Raw genomic sequence first — 21,199 nt, 5'->3', positions numbered from 1 at the left:
CTGACACAGAGAGTCAGAACAACTTTTGAGTTTAGTCTCTCTAGCACAGCTACTGGCTCATTGTCTGTAATTGCTATTTTTGGAGAAGGGACAAAACCAAACACTCTCATGTATTTTGAATGAGATTTGCATATCTGCCTTTTTTTTTTTTTTTTTTTTTTTTTTTCCTTGCAATCCCTTTCAAGGGCATATGGGCCCAAGGCATGGGAATCTAATTTACAAATTCATACTGCAGCTCTTCCCCAACTGTGCCTGATATATCAGCTCCCAGAACAGCTGTGATGCTGCTACCAAAAGCACAGATTAGTTAGCAGGCACCAGCACTGAGAGAAGCACCCAACACTGTACTTTTCTGTAGCAGTTGAGTGCTGTGGTCCTTACCCGTCTCATAATTCAGAGAAACCAGCGTGTGATTCCCCATGAAGACACACATGATGGCCCCATGCCTGGGGAGAGAGTGAGATCTGAAGCCATACTGCTTCACACCAGTGCTGACAGAGCGGCATGGGAGCAAAACAAATGTGATTGAGAGCCAGGATCTACATGTGCAGGTTGCTTGTAATTTTACAATTTTGCTTTTGATATTTCTCTTCATTCTCAGCTTAATAACACGTAATGGACAAGAGCCATTCTGCATTGGAATGTTGCTTTTGCTTTTTTCTACTTTCTCCTTTCAGACAAAGATGTCAGTGTTATTTACAAAAGTTATTGAACTACTTTCTGCAGATTGTATTTGCCTTTATTTGCCCTTAATAATTTGTGTTAACAAATTCTTTTGACTTCCTTGCTCTTTTTTTTTTTTTTTTCTTAATTTTTTAGGTTTCCAAATGGCTGATCCTTTTCTATATGATACTGGAGAAAGAACTCAATATGGGTGCCTTGGACATGAAGTACAAATTGAACACATCAAGGCATATGTTTGTAGACCATCTTTTTTCACAGACAAAGCTGTGATTGTGATTCATGATATATTTGGATGGCTGTTCCCAGACATTAGATACATAGTCGATTTGATTGCAGGTCATGGATACATGTAAGCAACTGTCTTTCCTATATTCCTCTTAAATGCACTGATAGATCACCAGGCCCAAAGCTCAGCATGGCATGTGATGTTTCCCATACACAGAGGGCAGCCATATAATTTCAGTCAGCAAATAAGAACACAAAGGGACAAAATGTTCCCATGAGGCCACCAAAGCTACTAAAATTGTCCCATCAAAAATGGTCACCTGAGCACAAAGTCACAAGGAGAGTCTTGAAGTGCCAGTGTTTGTACTCATGTGGCAGCATGGGTGATTAAAACATAAATGTTGGTATCTATCCTTAAGTTGTATAAGATTTTCAGAACCAAACCTTTTGAATAGTTGCTTTAGCGTTTACTAGCAAAGAGATATATATGTGTTTATATAGAATCAGGAGGGTTGCTTAATCCCTTTACTTTTGTATTAAGTACGTATAAGGAAATAATGAGAGCTTATTTGTGGGTTGTTTTTTTTTTTTTTTTTTTCCCATACAAAGACATATACTTTTAGCTCTGCCCATTGCCAGAACAGGATGAGTAGAATATGATTCAGATAGTAACCATGTGGATGTGTACTCTGGAGTAAAAAAGGTATTAGGAGACATTCAGAATCCACAGATTCTCCCTGCCTGGATGTGAAAGTTGACTTGATTCCATGTCTTACACAGAACGATCTGCCCTGACTTCTTCAAGGGGACAGACCCCTGGAAAACGACTGATCACTGGGCTGACTTTGCTGACTGGATGAAAGATCATGATCCTACGAAAGTAGACAAGTAAGATACATATTTATACTTGAACTTTAAAGAACACACAGCAAACAAGGGGAATTTGTATGAAATGTTAAAAGTGGCACCTCACAGCAGGGCAAGCTGGCTGCACGTGCACAATTGCTTATTCTGGGCGGTTCTTCTGTGGTTCTGGGCACTGCCTTGGCTGGGATTTAGACAGGATCATCCGCTCCATCCATCACTCTGCTTATTGTCCCCCATCATGTTTTCCTGGGCCCTTTTCTAACTGTTTTATACTGGCCACAGAGTCTCATAGTGAGTGTTTCACAGGCTATGAAATACACAGCACTCTCACAAGTGCTGATTCTGCCTCCAGTTCCTCAGGATAATGAGGAAAACTCTTCAACAGCTGCTCATGTCATCTGCCAGTTGTCACTCGCTCATCTTGCTTTCTGCCTTGTAGATAATGATAGGTGCATATGGTATTGCTCTGAGCAGCACTAGATCAAAATCTGCAAGACTGCCCAAAACTTAAGATATATCTGATCAACTATACTGGTTTTTCTCAGTGTGAAGTAGAGGACCCACTATCTGTAGAGCCTAGCAGTGCCTGTAACAGGACTTCCCTGAATTTTGTGAGGCGTTACTGTTTCTTCAGCATCTATCACCACAGTCTAAAACTTCAGAAGATGATAGTGAGGCAGTGACACTCAGCTATCATCTTGTAAGCCACAGGTATTCTTCTGATCCTTTCAAGAGGTCCAGGGGTCACAGCCTAACTTGAACATCTCTCAGTAAAGCTTTTGACCATATAGTTGCAGAAGTTGTGACTGATTTTTTTTGAAAAGGCGAATGACTAACACCTGTAAAAAATCCTACTCCAAAGAGTAAGCAGATATGTGAGCACTGTCTTAAACAATTAAGACCTCAAAGACATGCCTGTGCTGTCTTTTGAGGGTTCACTTATAGCTGGCCTACATTAAAACCAATTTTCATATTTTTTGCATTATACCTCATGCAATACCTGTTTTTTTAAACATAGCTACTGGCAATTTAATTTTGAGTAATTGCTACTTTAGTATAGTATTATTGCATGTGGGCTTGGTAGGATATTTTAATATTAACTCATGCAACAGGAATGACATACTCAAGATAAATCTTTATCTAAATAGGTGGACTCTGTAGAGGTAGCACAGTGAAGCTTAACTATTCCTACAATCCATAATGCAGGATGTTGTTCTACTTGCAGATATGTCTTGTCTTTAGTTGTCCTGTCCTAGACAAAGTGACTCAATTAAAAATTTGCTTATTTTGAAAACAAAGGAGCAGGTCACAAATCAGGTAAGTATTTAAGTACCTACACCTGTACTTCCCTAAACTAGGACCAGAGATGTTAACTCCCATTTAAAAATAGAAGCCACTGCTTTGGGCTGAAATGTGTTTTTTAAGTATTCTCTGTTTTAAACGACTGGGGGTACAGATGCAGAAAAATTTATGTATCTCTTTTAATTTAGTTCTTAAAATTGTAAAGTACTGATTCTGCAATAGATTCCTTAGTTTACTTTTGTTTATATGTCTTAGGGAAGCTGATGTTGTCTTGAAGTATCTAAAGGAACAATGCGGTGCAAAGAAGATTGGTATCGTTGGGTTTTCCTGGGGTGGAATGGCAGTACATCACTTGATGCTGAAAAATCCTCAATTAACCGCTGGGGTGTCCCTCTATGGTAGTGTAGAACACATGGAAATTATATGGGCTCACATGACTATGTGTAGTTTGTAAGTCTAGCTATTTCTTTGTAACAATTTCTGTAAATACTCAAAGGTGAGTTGCAGATTTTAATTATGAGTATTTCAGCAATATGCTATATTGGTATCAAAATTTAAGAATGGTGGAAACCAGAAAAAAAATGTTTCCTTTTGCAGAGTAATTTTCCATTCTTTTTTTAGTGCTTGGAGAGTGGGGAAATACATTTTCCAAATGCTTTTTTCTCCATCCAAATAGAAAATGTCCTGATCTAAAAGATGTACATAATGAGTAAACCTAAATAGAAAGTTTGTCTTTTAATTTGCCATTTATCTTGCAAGAACGTTAACCTCACTAACAGACTGTTTCTCAAAAACATTATAGGAATTATTAGGGACTCTGAAGAAAGATACAATTTACTAAATCCCACATTTTTCATTTTTGGTGAGAAAGATCACACTATTTCTTATGATCAGGTAAGCTGTTGTACTGGAAATGCTTTTTCTTTTCCCATAGTTCTTTTATCCCACACAGAAATACTAGCTTGTTAGAAACCAGTTTTGGATATGAAAAATCAGACAGGATGGATTGTTTTGTTTACATTTCAATTTCCCCCATGTTTTGCTTAGGTTATTCAAAGCTTCCTTTTTGAGGTGAGAAATGCAGTAAAGACCAGTCGTCAGTCTCTGAGTGGCTGGACAAGCAGAGTGTGAAACTGGGCAGGGAGGTCCAACTGGTATAAGCCAAACATCTCAAAAACTTGGATACTACTGCTATGGATGAGAGAACAGATAGTTAAACCACTGAATTTGGACACTGAATGGAAAAAAGTAATTTCAGTTTAGTAACTGAACTTCCTGATGATGTGGACCAATGACTAATTGATTTTGGTACAAGAAGACAAAATGAACTGTGTCAGAAGAGTGGGCATGAATTTTAACTAAGATGATGACAACTTGTGGACTCTGTTTTGACTCCTGGCTGCCATCTATATTCTGATATAAGCGTATCTGAAAGGTTGGATAAATAAATGGGTAGGAGGCTGGTGCCCTCTTCTGTGCATAAATTCTTTCTCTTCAGTGACAAGGGTAACTACCACCTCTAGCATAGTTTGTTGTGTAGGAGTAGGGTCTAACTGGTGAACTCGCAGTGTGCTCTGGGAATGAGGGAGCCAATCAGTATTAACTTCTGTGTTATTCAGCATGCTGATCTGTACCTCAGGTATGTGTCTCCTCTGCACAGGAAAACAAATCCTTCAGTCCCTGCCCCCTTTTTATGGTCAAAGTGTCTTTTTCCCAGGGGCGTAATTTTCATAAATACATTTTTTTCCATCGTGCACTACACATTGAAACGATACCTTTTTCTCCTGAAGCTTTCTCTCTGAGCTACCTGTGCAGATTGTGTAAGAAAAATCCCTGTGTTAAAAAAATTAAAATCCTCAAATACATCGTTTTTTGCACTGAGCAATAAAGGGCTCTGTGGGGAAAAAAAAAAAGTGAACACGAAATAAATCATAATACTGTCTAATCTGCACAATGGGTAGAATTGAGTTTGCAGGGGCAAAATAAGTGTTCATTCTCCTATCTTCTGACTTTTTAATGGAAATGAGCACAAAAATGTGTCTACACTTGTATACAGTATATGTATATGTAATGTATATGTAATCATATAATTAGTACTCTATGTGTAAGCATGTGTGTACTTATCATGAAAAGATTGTGCAGGAGCAGTGTCTTTTTGTTATACAGTAAACAAAAAAAAACACCCTGTGTTTTCCTAAACTCTGTCACTAAGCCCATCAAAATATTTTGGACTGAGAGTCACTGATGTTTAGGGAATATGTTCTGTCAAGATCAGAGCTTAAAATTAAGTTACAAGCCTAAGTCTCTGAATAGAAATACACCTGTTCCTTTATAGGAATGAGATTTACCAAACCATCTTTGCAGTAACTGTTGAGGTTCTTAGACTCACCCATACTTTCAAAAAATGTTTCAGTCATATTCTAAAGAGGGGTTTTCTCATCTGTTGAGCAACAAAACCTGCTTCAAGTGTGACAATCAAGAAAAGACAAAGATGGAGCAATATGAGAAATGGCAAGTTTGGCAAACTTAAAAAAAACCAACCCACACCATAATGGAAATATGCTTTCTTTTACAGATCACCTTATTGGAGGAGAAGTTGAAACAGTACTGTAAAGTTGCATATAAACTTAAAGTTTATCCTGGACAAGTTCATGGGTTTGCACAATTGAAGCCAGAAGACATGAAACCTGATGATAAACCTTATATTGAAGAAGCTAGAAGGGATATGATTGATTGGATCAAGATGTTTACTTGACAAAAGCATGAAGTAACACTAGGCTTCAAGATCAGTGTATGATTTAATTCGAGAGAACAGCCAAAGGAAAACTATCTGGTTTTGAAAATTGTCACAAAGAAAAATAGGACCATTTTAATTTATAGTTCTTAATTATTTTTTACAAGATTTACACAAGATGGTGAAATCAAAGTTGGACTAAGAGATGATTAGGCATTAAAAAGTTGCTTGAATTTATCTTGCTTTGTATTTGCTTCATTATTCTACATTATGACATCAATAGTAATGATATTGTTTATCCATTTGTCTATGCTAGTGAGTATGACTTCATCCTGACTTTAGCTGAGTAGCTCATGCTTTATTTTGGTATGATGATTGGTGGTCATAGGTGTTAACCCAGTGACACCCTGGCTTTGCATATAGACATTTTTTTATTAACTACAAGGCATTGTCTCAGATATACTGCTGTACCAAGCAGAATTTCCCATGCGTGAAATGAACATTTGACTATGTCCATTAGGAAGGAATGATGTTGTTAGGTGGCAACCTCCGGGTGTTGCCTTGGCAATGTTAAGAAAGGCACTTCTAGTATTCCTTCATCAACATCAAGGAAAAGCATAACCAGTCCCTCCTGGCTGCAGAAGGAACACAGGCATGAACACTGGGGAAACAGTGGGTTTATTGTCCTGGTCCAAACTGTGGTGATGAGGCATCAGGCTGACAAACAGGTACCCCCACTCAGTCTTGATGATATTGTTTGCTTTACATGATCTCTCTTGTTCTGACCTTTTTTTTTTTTTTTTTGTATTTTTTAATTTCATTGCCTTGGTAATGACTTGGCAACTTGTGTTTACTGAGAGATCCTCTAAGGGACCCATGTCCCTTTTAATTTTCTACATGTCAGTTTCTCACCCTGTTGCCTTGTTAACGTAGTCATAAATCAAGGCTAGCTATCTGCACAGATATTACTTTCCTTTTGATAACAGGAACGTTTGACAGTTTCACACATTGCTATCCTACCTGTGTAACTATCCAGTGTCAGTATGCTGGTTGTCTGCATACCTTAACAGACTATGTCAAACAATACGGCTGTGAGAAGTCGAGCAGTTAGAGGCACTGCACAGACTGCACGTTGCTCAGCTCTCGGGCCTGCCAGTCAGCCTCTGTGTGGCCAGTCAGCGCGGCTGTACTTGCCTTTTGGGCACCCATATCAATAGACTATGGAGCTATAGACTATGGGCAGCTGTGTCAATGTAGGTGTGGCTATAGTGATGGAGGATGTTCAACAGTTAGAATGAAACTTGAAATGGAAAATAGAAGCATTGTGTTACAGCCAAGAGAGACGTCCCGTTGTGAGCAAATGGGTACCTCCAGTGCCTGCTTTTCTTGCTAGGGTGCCGTGCTTCTGTAAAGCTGGCAACAGCGGCCTCGTGCTCCGCAACCAAGCATCCTGCTCTGGGCACTGCCCTGCTGAAATAAATTTCTTCTGACACCAAGACAGAAGGATAAAAGAAAACTATGTGTGTGGGTTTTGGGGTTTTTTTTAAGTGCCTCCCTGGATGTGCTTTGCGGCTCTAGACCAGGTTTTAGGCAGTCCTGGGGGGAGCTGGGGAAGTCCTACCAATCCCCCCCCCCCCCCCCCCCCCTTTTTCACCTGCAGGCCTCGCCTCTCCCCCAGGAGGCCGGGGCAGCCGCCTCCAGCGCCTGCCCGCCCCCCACGACGCTCTTTGCTGGCAGCCATGAGCTCACCGAGCTCTGGGAGCGGAGCCCCGGCCGTCCAGAGCCACCGGTAACCCTCCCCGCCGGGACCGCTCCACCGGCTCCGCCCGGGAGGGTCCGCCTCGTCCCGGGGGCGGGAGGCCGCTTTTCGTCCAGCGGGGGAGAGGCACCTGCGGGCGGGCGCCCGCGGCTGCCCAGAGCCCTCCCCGCCCCGGATCCCGGCAGCCAGCGCCGCCCGCTGCACCCCCGGTAACGGCTGCGCCCTCAGGCGCGGGGGAGGCGCCCGCGGTGGCGGCGGCATCGCCCCGCGCTTCCCGCGGAGGGGCGCGGGTCGGGCCCCTCTTGGCGAGAACGACGCTGGAAAGCGGGAGCGGAGCGGAGCGGGGCGGAGCGGGGCGGAGCGGGGCGGGGCGGGGCGGGGGGGGGGGGGGCCGGCGGCTATAGGCCGGGGAGCCAGGCGAGGCCGAGGTCGCGGGGCGGTGGGGCCGGGGGGCCGAGGGGACCCCGGGCTGCTACCGCCTTCGCCCTCGGCGGGGAGGTGGAGGGGGCACTGTGAGGAGGGCGCAGGGGAAGGCGAGGGGGCAGCTGGCGTTAGGGGAAGTTCTGAGCTCAGAGGAGAGGAGGGTGTTTCACAACCAAGCTCTAGAGCAACCTGCCCTGAGAAGTGGTGGAATCGCTTTCTTAGGAGAGTCTCAAAACCCCCCAGGGTGAAACCTTGAGCGGCCCGGTCTGGCTTAGAAGCTGCCCTGGCCCATGGCAGGAGGTTGGATGAGGTGACTCGTAGAGGTACCTTCAACCCTAAACCTCCTCTGACCCCCCAAAATCCCATGCTGACCTGGTGCTCTCTGCATGATAACCCGAGGCTGTGTTAGCCCCATGTCCCCAGATGGCCGTACCAGGTCACTGGCTGTATTTTGTGTAGTCAAACATCCAGGTCCCGATGCTGCAGCCCACCTACCCCAAGGAGCGCTCCAGGCCCCTGGCACCACTCCTGTCCCTGTGTGCCTTCGTGACCTCAGAAAAATCCTTCAAGTACTGTGGGTTTGTGAAGGCAGCACCATACATAACGTCATTTTTGTGGCAGATGAGGGGTGAGTATGATGAAGCTTTTGCGAATCAGGAAAATATAAATTTGAGGGAGCTGGGAGAGCAGTGTCGGCTGTAGCTTGTCCTGAAAGATGCCAGTTGTGTTGTTGGTGTGAAAAACCCGTTTGAAGCGGGCTAGAAACATGCATTGCATGTGCGACAGCTTTCTCCTGTTTGTTTTCCCAAATACTACACAGCTTCTTAAAATAAACATTCAGGGGGGAACCTCCTTAGATGAAGCTAACGAGCTGGGTGTTGTAGCCATGGGCTAGCATGTGGGACTAAGCTGCAAGTTTGTAAACAGCTTTTGTAGAAGAGGTGTGAAAGCCTGCCTGTACTCTTCTCCAGATGTGCTGAGCCTGGGACCTCAGGGCTGGCACAGTGTCTCCAGCCATGCTGGGGATCCAGGGTCTCCTGCCGTTCACAGCACACGGCCATGGGTGCCATGGCTTCTGGGGCTCCTGATAAATTGTTCCCAGGCTTGGTTGGTCAACCTTGGTGGTAGTGGATGCCCTGACCTCATTCTGGTTCATTGTCCTCTGCCCTCATTCTTCCTCCTCACTGTGCTGGTAAGGAGTTTGCAGGCAGCACTTTGCTCCAGGTTTTTAAAAGCCGTATTGAAGCAGGATTCCTCACAACCGCAGAAAGGTGAGGATGCTTTGCCTCGAGAGAAAGAAAGAAGCCATTTTCTGCGCATAACCCCTAGCTGCGCAGCCCTGACATAACTCCAGTTTAGGTGAGATCTGATGCAGATCGCTATCATAGCCAGCTTTTCAGCACTGCATTTTAAAAGCGCTGTGGTTAACAGCTTCACAGCCATACTCACTCCAGGAAACGTCCACAAGATGGGGCCCCTCTCCGTGATTGTCTTGAAGAAGACTTTTAGGGGGTTTAGCTCTAATTACAATAATCAATGCTCTGAATGGTCCGTGTGAAATCCTGCAGTAAAGGTGAGAGAAACTGTGAGAGGAAACCTCGTTTCCTACAAAGTGGGAAGCTGTAGCGAGCAAACCTGCTGAATGTTGTCTCGGCGTGCAGCAAGGCACTGCAGCCAGCTGGAGCACGATAAAGGTGGAGTGTCACCTCCTCCTTAGGACTCTAGTTACTCAGAGGGAGCCCTGGTTGTGATACAATATGGTCACACCCTGCATTTTATTTTGTACTACCGAATGTTTATCAGTTTATCTCCTGTACACGGCAAAATCAGATTGCCTTGGGATATCATTAAAATTTGATAAGCCAATGAGTTGGAAGAAGAATGATTTGAATTGTACCCTGAGGGTATTCTGTTTATGCTTGCTCATCATGAGTAAGATCTTTTTTCTCATATAAACAAATATAAATAGAGGTATACTGAGCTGCTTAAGGGAATTTTAACTGTGACAAACAGTATGAGGTCCAAAATGCTGAGTTAATCTCCTGCAATTCTGTTATTTAAACTTGATTGGCCAAATAGTGCAAAATCACATTAAAATGACTCAGCAAACTTAATAGAGAGGGGATGTATCTTAGGCAACCCAAATACGCATTACTGAAGAAGTAGCATTCAAAGAATAGCAACTAGTAAATCTGAACTTCAGCCATCCAAGCACTGCCAGCGCTCGTTAAAGGTAGGAGAAGCCTCTGCTATAGTATGGACTATTGTGGAGACCATTTTTTCCGGTTTTGTGTCTGGCACTCCTATCACTTGAGGATCAGAGTTCACTGGATGAGAAAACAGGGAGCTGCCACTTTGATGACATGCCATAGAAGAAGCAGGAAAGGGGCTGATGAGGTGTTTCTGAGCAATGGGAAGAATAAGCAGAGGGATGGAGGAGGAGGAACAGAAGTGTTTCACCCTAGAGCTGTTTTCAGTCTTGTTATCTATTGCTGTGTCGATGGTGTAGCCCCAGGCTCACCACTGTGGGTGGGAGAACAGCACAGATGCTGTTGTGCTATGGCCACAATATTAGAAATTCACAGGTCAGACTCTGCCTAAACTGGATCTTACCAAAACTGTTTTGCTATTTGGTTTTATTTTACAGAGGGGTCTTATGTGATAGCCTAGATCTTGAAGCTGGGAAGGGTAAATCAAGGCAATGGAAATGCCAGATCTGGGCTGTAAATACGTCATGTGTGGGCTTGATAAAATGTGACAAAGTGTCTAAAACTGTGAGACTGTAAAGTATAGCAAGTAATTTTTTGAAAAAAGGCAAGGCATGCAGCATTTTAAAGTCATGATGAAATTCACACTTCATAAAGCTTTCAAAGAAAAGTCAAACGAGATGGCAACGCAGCCGATTTCTTAGGTGGAGCTCAGACGTGAGTAGTTGATATGTTAAAAGTCTTCATGTGTCTGAGCTGCGACAAGTTTGAACTGTATTTCATTTGAAGTTTCACAAATGCAAAGAACTGATCTAAACTGCAAATACAACCAGATTCCTCAACTAACAACCTTTTCTCATTAAATTTATAGTGACTGAATTACATACAGGTGTAAATTAGAATTCAATTAATAAGCAACTTCTAAAATCCTAGGTTCCTGCAATTGTTATTTAAATGTATTTTAGCTGTGCAGGGAGAAAAAAAGTGTTTTGCTCATGGTCTGCTCAACATCTCTATTTATCCCTTCAGTGAACTATTCTTACGTACTTTTGAAAATCTGCATCTGTGTCAGTTTAATTAGTAATTTTTATCAAGCGTTCACTCTGTTCAAAGAAATGTTATGCTGTGAATATTGGCATGTTTGTAGAGATAGCCTCAGCAGATGATTTACCCCTTTCTGTGAATAATTCGTAAACACCCTTCAAGTCATTATGTTTTTAAAAAAACTTACTGATGCAGCGTTGTTTTTGTTTATTAAACCTTGGCAATATTATTATTTGTGTTTAAACACAGTTTGTGTTTTAACATGTATTTTAAAACAGATTTATTTTAAAATAAACAAGTCTTACTTAAATAGAAATACATTTTTGTTGGCTTACTGCTCAGATGAATTGCCCGTGAAGGAAAAGAGTCAGCAAGCACCGTGGTAGGAGAGTTGTTCTGAGTCTGGTCGGTTATACTGAGTGTGTTTGAAGTCTCATGCCTTTGCTTTGCCTGAGATTTGGAAAAAGTACTTCTGCCTCATTGTAATGCTGGCAAAGCTGCAGTCTAACCGACAAGTTAAACTCCAGCTGCATCTTTTGGAGATTATGTGGTGCTTGATTGCAGAAGATGAGGAGATGAGCTTTGTTCAAAAAAGGCACTGTTGAGAGACATCCTTAAAGGGGGCCGGTTCTTGGTGCTGGGAACCTCTCCATGTATCACCCAAAGCATATTGTCCTGTGAAAAGAGCATAACTACAGAAGCAGGATTTGGGGTAATTTGTGTTGTTGTTCACTGTGTTTTCTTGATTTGTTTTTAATACCATTTACATGTTACACACATTTGTAGCAGAGAAATTGGTGAGGAGAGGGAGTATTGGAAGTGTATTAAAGGTCTTATTTGACGTCTGTTTGAATTAGTTAGAAAATCTAGAAGGGGATAAACGGTTAAGATGTATTCCTACAAAAAATAGTTAAGCATTGATTTTTATCGCCAGCATGCTGCATTTCACTTTAGTAAGGGAACCAGCCAGACCAAGGAATATCGTTCCAGTGCGTGCGTTTACATGCTCTTGTTAATAAGCAAACGGTGTCATTTTGATTGCTTAAGAGTGGCAACCAGAGCTAGGTTAAACAGCTTCTCAGATGAGGGTAGAAAAAAAGCTCTATGTATGACCACCTGCTGCTTGGTGGAGGGGGAAGAAGAGGGGGCACCAAAAGTTAGTTGGGTTTAAAAAGGTGAGACAGTGGCCCATCTCCAGTTCAGAGGAGCAAGAAATTAAACTGAGCTTGAGGGATTCTTCTGAGAAGACTTTTCAGGCCATAAACTCTTCGGAAACCTTTCTTCACTAGAGGAGAAATGGAGTAGTTTCCAGTTTGTCCTTTAAAATGTGTACCTCTAGAGAAGTTGTATATCTGTGATGTATGAGGATATGTTATATGCACAACACTGGTGTATGTCTCTCTATTCCCCTGACCACTCTCAGTTCAGATTACATAGCGTGCAACTCTCAGAGAAAACCCCCTTCTGATATACCTTCTTCAAGTTGATTTATTAGAACTTTCAGAGATGCCAGTTAATGACGGGTTCCCTGGGAAAGGGCTGTACGCAGCAGGGGTTACAAGGGGCCAGCAAAGTGCATGTAGGCAGCAGTAGCAGCCTTGGATTCCCCATGGAGGAAGGGAAAGGGGACATGCACAATGAAAACTTGAAGAGAAAAAGTAGTCAGAAAAGCAGCATGCTGGAAGTGGGGTCCCACAGGAGTAACAGCAAGAGGTTACAGGTCCCAGCCTGTGAGGAGGAGCTGTGAGACCATGAGAGGAGTTGTTACAAAGTGCAGTGTGTGGGGACATCACATGGAAATGTAGTTACCACATGCTGGATTGCTCCAGGCACAAAGCTAGGAATGGTGGACTGACACAAGCCCTTCTTCTGGCCTTACTGCACTTGTGGGTTATGCTGACTGACCTGAAATTCATGAATATTTATGGAAACCAGAGAGGGCTGGTGTCAAGAGCCTGTTTACGGTAAACACCTGGAGCTTTCACTTCTAACCTTGCAGTATCAAGGTGTTACTAGGTGTCTGAAGGGGACTGTGGGGATTGCATGAGGATTATGACCCATAATCACAGTTGTTACTACAAATAAATTATATTACTTGTCCTTTTTGCTTTCCTGCAGATTCCTAGATGGCTAATGAATCAAGGCCCTGCCCATGTGATATCAGAGACAGGTTTGACTGTGAGGGTTGTGGGCAGGAAGTAGAAGTGGAGCACATCAAGGCGTATGTTTGCAAACCAGCTGCCAGCACAGACAAAGCTGTGATTGTGATTCATGATATATTTGGATGGCAACTCCCAAACACCAGATACATGGCTGATATGCTTGCGGCTAATGGATACATGTAAGAAATCCTTTCTTCTCCAAGAAATCCCACTCTTTAGTATTTCTAGCCTTATGTTAGAACTATTTTTCCTGTACACGAGAGGAATTCCAGGTCAGTTTGAGGGATATATTTCCATAGTACAAAACCACAAAGGAACATTGCTGTGAAATGTTGCAGAGTACAGCATGCTTCCTTCATACTTTGCTGTTTACAAAAGAGGTGACTGCACACACAGAGTGTGTAGAATATTGAAAACACAATGCAGTAAAAATGATTCTGATAAAGCCATCTCACATTGCTGGGAAAATTAAAAAATAGTGTGTTCTGAAACAGATGTGTGTATTCTGTTTTTAGAAGTATTTTTAAAATCATTAAGCTAAATTATATGATGGGATTTAAAAAAGTTGTCAACAGAAATGATTGAATGTCATATATTTTGAATATGCACATTGAGTATGTACACATGAATGACTCATGCACACATGAGGTACTAAATACAATCCCCTTCCCACCTGCAAATCTTTCACACTCATTTTCAGTGCCCTACAGCAGTTAAATTCCAAAATGCAGCAATATCTTGCAACAACTGGATATGCTACAAAGTACTCCATTTGCAGTATACATTACAAACATTTCCTCATATAGGATTGGGACTGGCCTGCAGTTCAAGGAAGGCAAACCTCCACCTAATTCTGTAGCGCTCTAGTTTTGAGAGATGGTGCCTTTAATGCTCTGAGCCTACGGACCATGAGGAGAGTCAGATGTCAGCAGATACTTGTTATGGGGCTGAGATCTGTCTGTGGAGCTGAAAGGAGCTCTATGTCTCTGCGAGATAAAGATAATACCTCTGTGAGGATTAGGGTTTTCTGATATGCTGGAACAGTGAATTGGTTCTTGCTACTGTCTTTCCTGAGAACTTGACATCCCCTGTTTTGCTCCATGACTGGAAGTATGTTTGTCTTGTGATGAAATGCAATCATTCTGAACATGAAACTGGACCTACACCTTTCATGCTGTGCAGGATACTGGCAAATCACTAGTATGACAGTGTGCTTCCTTATTCTGCTCAGTCAAAAGTACCCAGTGTTTGGTGAACTGGTATTTCTCCACACTACCTTACTTCCTATAATTTTCCCCGTGATTCATGCCATGTCGTACTTCTTTTTGTAATACCTTCTTTCCCTCCTCCTGTACTGCTAATACTGCAGTGGTCAAGGGGAGCAGACTGGAGGCTCTAGGCAGGAGGAGAGCTGAGAGTTTTCAGACAGCAGTGTCTGAATGAAGAGAGGCTGGCTGTGTCTTCCCTGATTGCTTCAAGGTGCTGCTGAACTGGTGCACCGATGTTTATTGAGAGGAAAATAGCTAGATTTTTTCCTAGTGCAGTATGGGATGAGGAGCTATGGGAGCTGTATTTCAGAGACCACATTAAGACTGATGGCTTGTAGTGTCTTATCAGGCTAGTTTGAGTGGGGAAGAACCTGTTCTTCTGTGTGGGCTTGGGAAGGTTCACTTTCAAAGCAATACACAGCTTTTCTGACAGGTACTTATCCAAAGGCTGTGCGATTTTGCCCATACCTTCCCAAACACAAGTGTACTGTGGATGTTACTGGTTTTTTAACAGAAATGATCAAACACAGTGGAAAAAAAACCTCTTGCAACATACTTTGGCCTGCATTGGGCCAAACTGATCTAGTCATTTCACCATGATCATTAAGATACATAGGGTGTGTCTGAGGAGGGAGAGAGCCAAAGGCATTTAATAAGTGAAAGGTGATTGCAGGTTCCCAGGGATCCCATTGCTTCCTTATGGGCTGGGCTTGGGAGAACACACAGCACATCTGGGAGTGACCTAGTGATGGCAGCCTCTAGAGTCCCTGCTTGTTTCCTTCTGCATGAGGAGACTCTATTATCCGCTATTGACTGCACTGTCACAACTCTGCTGCTGGTTATGCAACACATTTCAGCTGAGGTCATCCTGAGCCAGGGTTTGGGCACCCTCGTGATGCAGGAACTCTTTAGTACCGAGTGGACTCTTACTGTACTTCCCTTTTTACAGTCACCAAATGATGTCTGCAGTAAAACACTTTTCCCTTTCTTCCCACACATTTTCCCTTCACTTCTTTGCTGACCTCAGTCCATCAGGTGGTGTTTTTTTTTCCCCTAGCTCATAAGTAGGACTCATGATGTGCTCTGTAGTAGTAAATAACTATTTTGTGTAGTTGTCTTTGTTTAAATGGAACCCATTAATGATGGATTTATGTTAAACGGTATTAAGTTGTATGCAAAATCTAAAATTGTTGTAATCAATACCTGGTTTGATCATCTTTTACAAGATAATCTGTTTTACTGTGTATAGTTTCAAATTATGTACTCAAAACAGGTAAAATAGTAGGGATAAAAATATTTGTATCAAATTTGTATTATGTGGTTTAGTCATTGAAAAAAGCATACGTAGAAAAAAGCCTGTAAGTGAAAACATAAAGCTCATAGGCATTTCTGTAGAATAGTTAACAATGATATCTAAAAACATTACTTTCGCAGGAAAAAGAAATCAAACCAAAACTATGCCTGGATAGAAACTTTCCATGCTATGAAGGGCCAAAAAAATCTCAGTGTTTGATTAATTCATTCAGTTTTGATTTTTTTGTGTGTGTCTGTGTGTGCAGAGCCATCTGCCCAGACTTTTTTGCAGGAAGAGAAGCTTGGAAGCCTTCCGATGACTGGTCCAAGTTCGATGATTGGCTGAAAACTCGAGATGCCAGGAAAATAAACAAGTAAGTTATCAGGGAGCTGGATATCACATTGCCACCTGCTGTCAGATACTGCCTTTTTTTTTCCTCTTTTTTTTTTTTTTTTTTTTTTGGTTTGAGATTGGATGCAACTAATCTACCAGTGAAGGTGGCCTTTTTTAATTACTCCTTAGAATTGGATGGAATCAGTGAGCTTTTATTTTGCCTTGTACAGGGTTCGAGTAGAACTTTCAGCAGTGGCTTAGTGAAGAGTTCCGTCATCTGATGTTGATAACATAGACTGCTTGTTGCTTCCTCTGCCTCAAAAAGCGTGGTTTAAAAATGACCAGTGACACAAGCAGTAAGAAAGCATAATTCTCAACTTGAGTCTCACCGAATGGAACAGACTGATCCTTAAGATGTTGTATGGAAAGAACAAAAGAGGTTTTGATTGTGCCATAGTACTTGCCCAGCACGGTGTGACTGGCCCCAGGTAGCTGTTGGCTGGATCATCTCTTGTCAGGGTGCAGTGAGGGCTGGCGGCTCCCTGTGGGACAGGGTGCTGGCAGCCAAGAGGAGTATCGTGTCTTCCCCTCCCCTGTGCAACACCGCCTGAGCATTTGTCAGCAAAGACCTGTCACTAGCAGAGGTGCTATGCTGCCTTAGTAACACAGAAGGAAGCTGTTGGCAAGACAATACTGAGAAGGGGTCAGACTAATTAGAGACCAAACTAATTACATTCCTGAGAGAGCAAATATCTTTCTTGGAGGGTTGGGAGTAGCTATGTTGAAGGTTGCTGGGCTTAGGTATTTGGTGAGAAGGTTATGGGAGACATAACTGAATCATTTCCAGAGGGCTCTGGTCTCAGAGGGGTCAGTTGTCGTGGAAACTTTTTAGTTTGGAATCTGTCCCCTCTCTGCTGCAACGGGAAGGAAGGCTTGGGCTCTGCCTGGCATTTCTTACAGGAGATTCACATGTTTCAAGTGTCAGCTCCAGTGAAGAAAGAATTTTTTGGCACTGAATTTGCTTCTGTGTGTGTTTGTGTGTTGATGGATAATGTGGTATTTGTGAGATTGATGTACTGACAGCATATATAACTTGCGTGCCCCAGGGGGTGAGGAACTGGGGCTGAAAATACAGTCTTGAGGTGGTATAAAAGACTTAACTGCTATCTCTCTCCCACCAATACTTTCTCCTTACTGCCTCTCCATGGTGATAGCTGCTTCAGGGGTAAATGGTGTTTTCAGAATACAGCATCTGGGTAAGGTGTATTTCAAGCTACACTGTAAATTCCGAAAACATCTACCATGTTTGTTACATTGACATTCTTGCAGCAAATATCTCAGACTCTATCCTACAGTTATTGTCAGCATTTTGACTTTCTAATGAATAGTATTTTCTAGAGAGGCTTTTATTACTTTTCTATCTACATTTACAAAGCAAAAATTTGTCCAGCTTCTCAGAGAATGTTAAGCTTTCTTAACTCTTAGGTAGATGTTTAATCAATCACCTACTTTCCATCCCTTTAGGTTTCCTTCAATGTATGTTATTCATGTTGTGTTTTTATTTAATTCCATTCAGTTGGGTTTTTTCTCTTATGATTTCAGATTAGAATCCCCTAATATTTGTCTGAAATAATGATTTATTTAAAGTATGTGAAAGAAAATATAATAACAGCATGATGTAGGGACAGTTATATGCATCTCTGTATTTTCTTTTCATATTTTCAAATACTGATTTTACTATGGGTGCTTAATTTGCATTTGCTTATATGTTCCAGAGAAGCTGTTGCTGTGCTGAAATATCTAAAGGAACAGTGTGGTGCAAAGAAATTAGGGGTCGTTGGTTTTTGCTGGGGTGGTATTGCTGTACATCACCTGATGATGACATACGCAGAATTCAAGGCTGGTGTATCTCTCTATGGTAGGTAAATACAAGGATGTAATACAAGCAGATACACATGCATATGTATATTGTGTAGCTTAAGTACTTGATATAGCATTATTTCTTCAAATTAAGCTGTTAGCTGATGAAGAGAGATACTTTCAGCAGAGTAGGAAGGATATTATGCAAAGAAGATGGTGATAAGGATATTTGTTCCTAGTTTCAGAATGGGTCATAGCAGCCATGTCTTTATTTCAGGACTGGACAGACATACATGTCCTTTGGTCACCTTCCCAATTCAGCTCCCTTTTCCTGTTACTACTGCTCTGCATGCTGCAGAGCTAAAACGTCACTTGGGAGCAGAGAGTGTTATTTTTGTTCTAGCAACTCTGTAAAGTTAGATTGTGGTTATTTTAACACCAGCTTTCTTTTTATGCTCTGCTCAAGAAGCTGGGATAACTAAGCTGCCCTGTGCTAATGTTCTCAGAATGTAAATTTTGGACTAACTAAAGCATTGACTTTCCCAGTCAGTTCAGAAGAACTCAAGCTTGTGTGCACAGAAGGGATCTTTCAAGTCTTATTAATTCAGAAATTCAGGCTGTATCTTAAGAAGCTGGCTTAAATGGAGTTTTAATCTAGGAAGATATTCTTCGAGGAGCCATGGTTACAGTAGCTTGAAAGTAAAGCTAGTATGTATGGCTACATATTGCATGAGACATGAACACTTTTCAGGGCAGAAGCAGAGTTCTGTATTGGAATCTGGATTTCACCTTTGAAAAGGTGAAAAGTCCATTGAGGAGTTTTTCTCTTTGTTTAATATTTTCTAGGACTAATCAAGGATTCGGATGATATATCCAATCTCCTGAACCCTACATTTTTCATTTTTGCTGAAAAAGATGACTTCATTCCCCTTCATCAAGTATGCTAATAACCTCCGCCTTCTTTCATTTCTGCATGTTTAATTTTCCATCCTGAATTGGGATTCAAAATTCAGCCTCTTAGTAGTGCTTGAAGGTCAAAAAAAAAAGCAGCAAAATTGAGCTAGACATAGAAGGACTAATGTAGCCTAGGCAAAGAATGAAAACTAGATTTTTTATTTTTTTTTTTAGTCTCTTTTGTAAAAGTATGGCTAGTAACCCAGGTAACAAAGTTTTATCAAAATCCCATTTTGGAGTGCTCTACTCAGGAAGCTATCCTTTGCTGTATGGCGCTATTTGCTATTGGTCCTAGGTACCCATAAACCATGTAGGATAAGCCAAATTGCATCCATAGGTGTCTATTAGAAGCTTTTTGTTCGGTTGTAACGTATTTAGCATTGTCATGTATTTCACATATAGAAAATCCTTTTGTTATATCCATATCTTTACAGATTGTTGGACCTATCTTTATATTCTAACAAATTTTCTAGACCCTTACTGCAAAGGTGGTTTTTCTTTATATAATTTTACTTTTTGTTTTGCCCATATGGAGCTTGGTTTTTAGTGTCTAGCCTGAATAATAAATTAGGGAGTTGAATTATGAATAAGATGAAGAGTGGCAGCATGGAATATGGCTTTATTAATATAGCTACTACTATGCTCTATATTACAGGTCAACCTGCTGGAGCAGAAGCTAAAGAAAAACTGTAAAGTCAATTATGAAGTTAAAATTTATCCTGGACAAACTCATGGTTTTGTACATCGCAGAAGAGAAGATATCAATCCCCAAGATAAGCCTTATATTGAGGAAGGAAGAAAGGATATGATCAGCTGGCTGAATAAATACATTTAACAGAAGAGCAAGCAACTTAATTTTTAATGCAATTAGGTAATACACTGTGGAAATTTTCAATAACAGATTTTAGAAAATTGGGGGGAGAGTTTGTTGAAATAGAAATTAAAGAAATAAGCAAACAGAATATTTTAGACATTTTTGTCAGTAGATTCTAACTGATACTTTCATATTACATTCTTTTGAAGAAGTCTAAAATTTCACCTAGCAGTGTCATGTTATGCTGTGAAATATTCTCCAGTTCCTTGAGATTTATCTTAACGCTTGACATAAGTTAGACTAATGGTAAATTAATCTATTTATGTATTATGGCCACTGGTCATCTAAGTTCTACATAAATCACAAGCCCTAAATTTAGGTACACAAATGCGTTGTTTGGTGAAGCTCATTTTGAGAGAATAGGCTTTTTTGACTTGTATCCTTGTGGTATATATGTATTTAACATGTGACTTAAGTGGTCATATCTTGTTTCAAAATTTGTGGCTAAGGTTATTCAGATGGGGTACTACTTTCTCAGATTGCCTTTGGTTCTGTGAAACTCTATAGATGATTTCCTGGTTGGTTTAGGAATTCAAAAGTACAATGCAATCTGCAGACAGGGCATTTTAATGCATGGCTTACGAACCATGCTTGCTGCTTAAAGAAATGTTACATGTTTTTGCATAATGTACCTTGTTACGCAATTTTTCCATCAATGATACAACAAAAATCTCCATATTGCATCAGCTCAAGATTGCATCTGCCCCAGCACGCAGCCTCCGTCAGTGGCCAGCAGTGGCTGCGGAGGGAATTTCCTCTGTCACTCTGGATCCTGGCAGCCAGCCGTTCAGGGGATTCCTGAGCTGGATGTGGCCACTGGAGCAGTGTGTTGAATGGCCACTGATGGGCTGGACCTAGCCTCTGTGGGTTTGCCAGTCCCTTTTTGAACCTGATTGAAATGCTGACCTGAGTCTTATGACAGTGACTCCCACAGTTTAATTATGCTTCATGGGGAGAACGGCTTGTGTTCATTAGTTTGAAAGCAGCTGCCTAGTATCTTCACTGGGTGCTGGTACTTCTAAAGTTGTAAGGAAAAAAAAAAGAATGTATGGCCCTTTTCAACTTCTCAGTGCTACTGATAAAGACTGCTATGTGATTTAATGGGGAGAAAATGTAATTTAGGAAAGTCTTAATTTTACTAATTAATTTACTAAATTAAATACACTATCAGAGAAATATACATTGTGGTGTGTCTCATATAAAAATAGT

General features: G+C 41.5%; 2 protein-coding genes across 3 annotated transcripts; both read left to right on the top strand.

Annotated features, from left to right (window-relative positions):
• The first annotated feature begins 701 nt into the window (after nucleotides 1–701).
• Nucleotides 702–5,833, top strand: LOC141927078 (carboxymethylenebutenolidase homolog). Its single transcript, XM_074834275.1, has 5 exons — nucleotides 702–1,033; nucleotides 1,690–1,797; nucleotides 3,334–3,476; nucleotides 3,881–3,972; nucleotides 5,654–5,833. The coding sequence occupies exons 1-5, from the start codon at nucleotides 828–830 to the stop codon at nucleotides 5,831–5,833; spliced, it is 729 nt and encodes a 242-aa protein (XP_074690376.1). The 5' UTR covers nucleotides 702–827.
• A 1,856-nt stretch (nucleotides 5,834–7,689) lies between these two features.
• On the top strand, nucleotides 7,690–21,170 carry LOC141933409 (carboxymethylenebutenolidase homolog). Of its 2 annotated transcripts, none has more exons than XM_074848049.1 (6): nucleotides 7,690–7,780; nucleotides 13,364–13,586; nucleotides 16,235–16,342; nucleotides 18,078–18,220; nucleotides 19,009–19,100; nucleotides 19,772–21,170. In XM_074848049.1, the coding sequence occupies exons 2-6, from the start codon at nucleotides 13,372–13,374 to the stop codon at nucleotides 19,949–19,951; spliced, it is 738 nt and encodes a 245-aa protein (XP_074704150.1). In that variant the 5' UTR covers nucleotides 7,690–7,780; nucleotides 13,364–13,371; the 3' UTR covers nucleotides 19,952–21,170. The 2 variants fall into 2 exon arrangements, with proteins under 2 accessions (XP_074704150.1, XP_074704160.1); XM_074848059.1 differs by lacking the exon at nucleotides 7,690–7,780 and adding an exon at nucleotides 11,451–11,957.
• Nucleotides 21,171–21,199: the final 29 nt, after the last annotated feature.

Source organism: Strix aluco, chromosome 1 (assembly GCF_031877795.1).
Source record: "Strix aluco isolate bStrAlu1 chromosome 1, bStrAlu1.hap1, whole genome shotgun sequence".
Lineage (NCBI taxonomy): Eukaryota > Metazoa > Chordata > Aves > Strigiformes > Strigidae > Strix > Strix aluco.
Note: the sequence above shows the minus strand (reverse complement) of the source record. Positions and strands in the feature narration are given on the sequence as shown.